We start from the raw sequence: 4,204 nt of genomic DNA on the forward strand, positions 1-4,204 counted from the left end.
AAAAAAAAATTAAAAAGAAAATTTAAAAAAGACCACTCCATCTAGGGCCAACCAGTCCCTCTGGTGAGAAATAAGGGGCAATGAAGAATCATGGAACAAGCTAAGGACTAGTAAATGGAAGCCAAGTACAGAGATAACTAGTTAGTAGCTGCTGGACTTGATGCTCAACTCCCCGACTTATGCAATGAAGCAGCTAAAATAAATGACCTCCTGGGTACTTTCTTTTTATCTCTAAAATTGTATGAATCACATCCATAGTTCTACCAGCCTCCCTTGCAGAGGGAGCTACTTACAAAGAGCCTAAGAGTGTGGAGCCAGGAGGGATCCAGTTCTCCCTGATGCTAGAAGGTGACAAGTGACATCTGACAGATATGAGTCCAGAAGCTGCAGGGGGCAAAGGGTCCTAGGAGGTCCCACTGCAGAATCAAGGGCTGTTGCAAGCACTGAGTCAAAGATGGCTCACGCTGGCCCCAGTTAAAAGAACAGAATCTGCAGCCCTTTACCCTTCTCAGGTCTGGAGGGGTAAAATTTAAAACTCCCCAGGGTCTTAAAGAACGGATCATAGCTGTTAACATTTACCAAGTGACAAGACTTTCTGGGCACTGTCAGGGCTACGTGGGGGTGACCATCTCTATCTTCCAGGTGGCTTCTGTCCTAAATGCTCCAGGGAGCCATCCAAGTTATTCAGAGAATCTACTTCCCCGGAACATGCCCTAATGTGGTACTTCAGCCCTGCCTCCCCCGAGCCAGGCAGGGCCCCTCGCAAGTGAGTCAGTGCTGGCTGGCAGAAAAGCCCCTGGATTCTTGGCTTCATTCACATGTGCTTGGCCAGCGGGATACACATGCCACACCACTAGCTCCCTCCCAAGGCTTACTAAACTGTTTTAATGATTTCAAATCAAAAGAGAAGTAAACATTTCTCAAAATTTCATTTTTCTAAATTTACCAAAGGAATTAGAAAAGACAAAATGAGGCCCGGCGTGGTGGCTCACGCCTGTAATCCCAGCACTTTGGGAGGCCAAGGCGGGCGGATCACGAGGTCAGGAGATCGAGACCATCCTGGCTAACACAGTGAAACCCCGTTTCTACTAAAAATACAAAAAATTAGCCAGGCGTAGCGGCGGGCGCCTATAGTCCCAGCTACTCGGGAGACTGAAGCAGGAGAATGGCGTGAAGCCGGGAGGCGGAGCTTGCAGTGAGCCGAGATCTCGCCACTGCACTGCAGCCTGGGCGACTGAAGGAGACTCCGTCTCAAAAAAAAAAAAAAAAAAAGACAAAATGAAATGAATACTGAACACCCACTATGTACCACGGATGCCCTAAGTAGAACTAATTTAGAACTATAAAACGTCATTTATTCCTCACTATAAACTTATGGGGGATAAGTTTCATTATTCCTTTTAAGCAATGGAGAAACTGAGGCTCAAAGAGATTAAGTACTTTACCCAAGGAAATGTAGCTAGCATGTAATAGTGCCTCAAAGTTTTTGGATATTAGAGGACATGGTGGGAGGAAGTAAATAAGGGACTGATCAAGCCTGACTCCATCTGATGCAAACTCAATTTCTCCAAACCAAGTAGATAAGGCAAATCCAAGGTAACTCTGGTAACAAAAGAGCCTTGATTTGCAGTTCCGTTGGTCAAAAGACCCTTGTGCCAGGGTGTGGTGGCTCACACCTATAATCCCAGGACTTTGGAAGGCTGAGGCCGGTTATCACCTGAGGTCGGGAGTTAAGACCAGACTGGCCAATATGGTGAAATTCCTCATCTACTAAATCTACAAAAATTAGCTGGGCGTGGTGGTGCACAGCTGTAATCCCAGCTACTCAGGAGGCTAAGGCACGAGAATTGCTTGAATCTGAGAATTGCTTGAATCCGGGAGGTGGAGGTTGCAGTGAGTTGAGATTGTGTCACTGCACTCCCACCTAGGTGACGGAGTGAGATCCTGTCTCAAAACCAACTAACTAAAAGAAAGACCCTTGAAAGCAGACCACAGATGGGCCATCTAGGACACTGCATGGGGCACATTCCCAGATCCCGGATAGAAGCAGTGCTTGCCAGAGGATACCCCTAAACCCATATTTCACATCTCACTACATCCCAAAGATATAACTGATGCAGGCCTGTCACTCAGAAATGCATACCTGACCAAGAAAACCCAGGTCCCATGGTAAATGCCAGAGTATTGAACAAGTTCTCAGGTTCCAATGGGAAAGAGTGATGTCATGTTGAGATGGTTAAGCTTGCTTGGACTTGGCCACTCTGTCCCCAGAAAAACCTGCCGCCTCCTCCCAGGTGTGGGCTGGCTGCAGACCGCCCTCTCTTAGCTCCCTGGTCAATGCACTGCAAATTCATCTGCCAGCTTCCCTCTCGTTCTTTCCCAAAAAAGGTGCAAAAAGTCTCTTCCTCTCCTACCCCTCTGGCCCTCAGGTTTGACATCTGTAAAACAAAGACGTTAAGAAAACCTGGCCTCCTGGCACCACCTCCTGGAAAAAGAAGTGGGCATACACCCCATGCCACCCGCCTGCAAAAAACACAGTGACAGGCCACTAGTCCACATGCTGTCTGGACCCTGCCACCTCCTCCTTCACCTCAGTTTCTCATTCTACTAATTAATGAATTTTTCCAATCCCTTAGGAACAGTTTCCTTCCTTCACTGCTTGACAGATGTGACCTGCAGCCTTGCAGGTGTACACAGCAGCTTCCTCCAAGACCCTGCAGCTGGTTCCCCCCCGCCCTGCCTCTCCAATATCAGCCAGGCTCCTGGGATTCACGCCTGCATGCAGAGGTCCTCGGTGGGGAGGAGGCAGGGGGCAGATCTCAGTTTCTCACTCATCGCAGGGGGCTGAATTACGTGCCCTGCCTCCATCACAGGTGGTTATGAAGACTGAATGGGCTGCATGGGTGAAAGTGCCTGCTGTCTTCTCACTGGAGTACTGATCCAACATAAAGGGTGGACAGTGTCTGGTGAGACAGCAGGGGCTGGCTGGACCACCGTGACCTTGCAGCTCTCCCACTTCTAAGAGAAAAGCCTTCTGTGAAGGTCAGATCTCCTTGTCCAAAAATTATGTAAGGAAAACTATCTGACGAATTCATGGCCGAGTCTTTTTATTCTTTCTGAGACGGAGTGTTGCTCTATCACCCAAGCTAGAGTGCCGTGGCACAATCTCGACTCACTACAACCTCCATCCCCCAGACTCAAGTGATCCTCCCACCTCAGCCTCCCAAACAGCTGGGCTAAGTTGCTGTATATTTTTTAAAAATGGGGTCTCACCATGTTGCCCATACTGGTCATGAACTCCTGAGCTCAAGATATCCACCCACCTTGGCCTCCCAAAGTGCGGGGATTACAGGCATGAGCCACCACACCCAGCCTGAGTCTTTTCATTCCTGTCCACTGGAGACAGTATGAATTCATGCCCTTCCATTTGTGATCCTGCCACCCTGGGACAGTCACTTAACCGTTCTGAGCCTCAGTTTCCCACTTAGAGGAAGCTACATCACAGGTGATTACGAGGCTCAAATGGTTGGTGTGGGTGAATGTGCTCATTCTCTCCTCTTTAAAGTACCCATCGAATGTAAAGAATTATGTATTTGTATTTCACATATAATATTAAGATATTTATAATTCTCATTGTGTAGTGCTTTCAGTCACTCCTTGACAGCACTCTCAGGAGATCTGGTAATTGGCAGCAGGAGGACAGGAACTTCCAACCTTTCCAAAGGCATTTCTCAACTCTCCATCTTCATGTCTTATATTCTAGATCTGTGGCCCACACGGTGGCCACTGCACACTTGAAATGTGGCTGGTGCTAACAGATATGCTAGAAGTAAAAAGTATACACCGCATCTGAAAAACTTGTTATGAAAAAAATGTAAAGTATCTCATCAATAATTTCTATATTTGATTACATGTTCAAATGATAATATTTTGGAAATATAGTTATATTAAATAAATTATTAAAATCTAAACAAGTTAATTAAAAAACAAATTTTGGCCAGGTGTGGTGGCTCACGCCTGTAATCCCAGCACTTTGGAAGGCTGTGGTGGGCGAATCACGAGGTCAAGAGGTTGACACCATCCCGGTCAACATGGTGAAACCCCATCTCTACTCAAAATACAAAAATTAGCTGGGCTTGGTGGCACACGCCTGTAGTCCCAGCTACTCGGGAGGCTGAGGCAGGAGAATCGCTGAACCCAGGAG

The 4,204-nt window shown here is 47.2% G+C and overlaps 1 protein-coding gene across 1 annotated transcript in view; it reads right to left on the reverse strand.

The window, feature by feature from the left end:
* The window catches only part of LOC105548990 (fibroblast growth factor receptor 1), a 57,000-nt gene that overhangs the window by 47,406 nt on the left and 5,390 nt on the right, over positions 1–4,204 (reverse strand). The window contains exon 2 of the mRNA XM_011993293.1: positions 2,858–3,018. Within this exon, the coding sequence (XP_011848683.1) occupies positions 2,858–2,868 (11 nt within the window). The 5' untranslated portion in view covers positions 2,869–3,018. The remainder of the gene's footprint in view (positions 1–2,857; positions 3,019–4,204) is intronic.

This window comes from Mandrillus leucophaeus, unplaced genomic scaffold (assembly GCF_000951045.1).
Source record: "Mandrillus leucophaeus isolate KB7577 unplaced genomic scaffold, Mleu.le_1.0 Scaffold111, whole genome shotgun sequence".
NCBI classification, from domain to species: Eukaryota; Metazoa; Chordata; class Mammalia; order Primates; family Cercopithecidae; genus Mandrillus; species Mandrillus leucophaeus.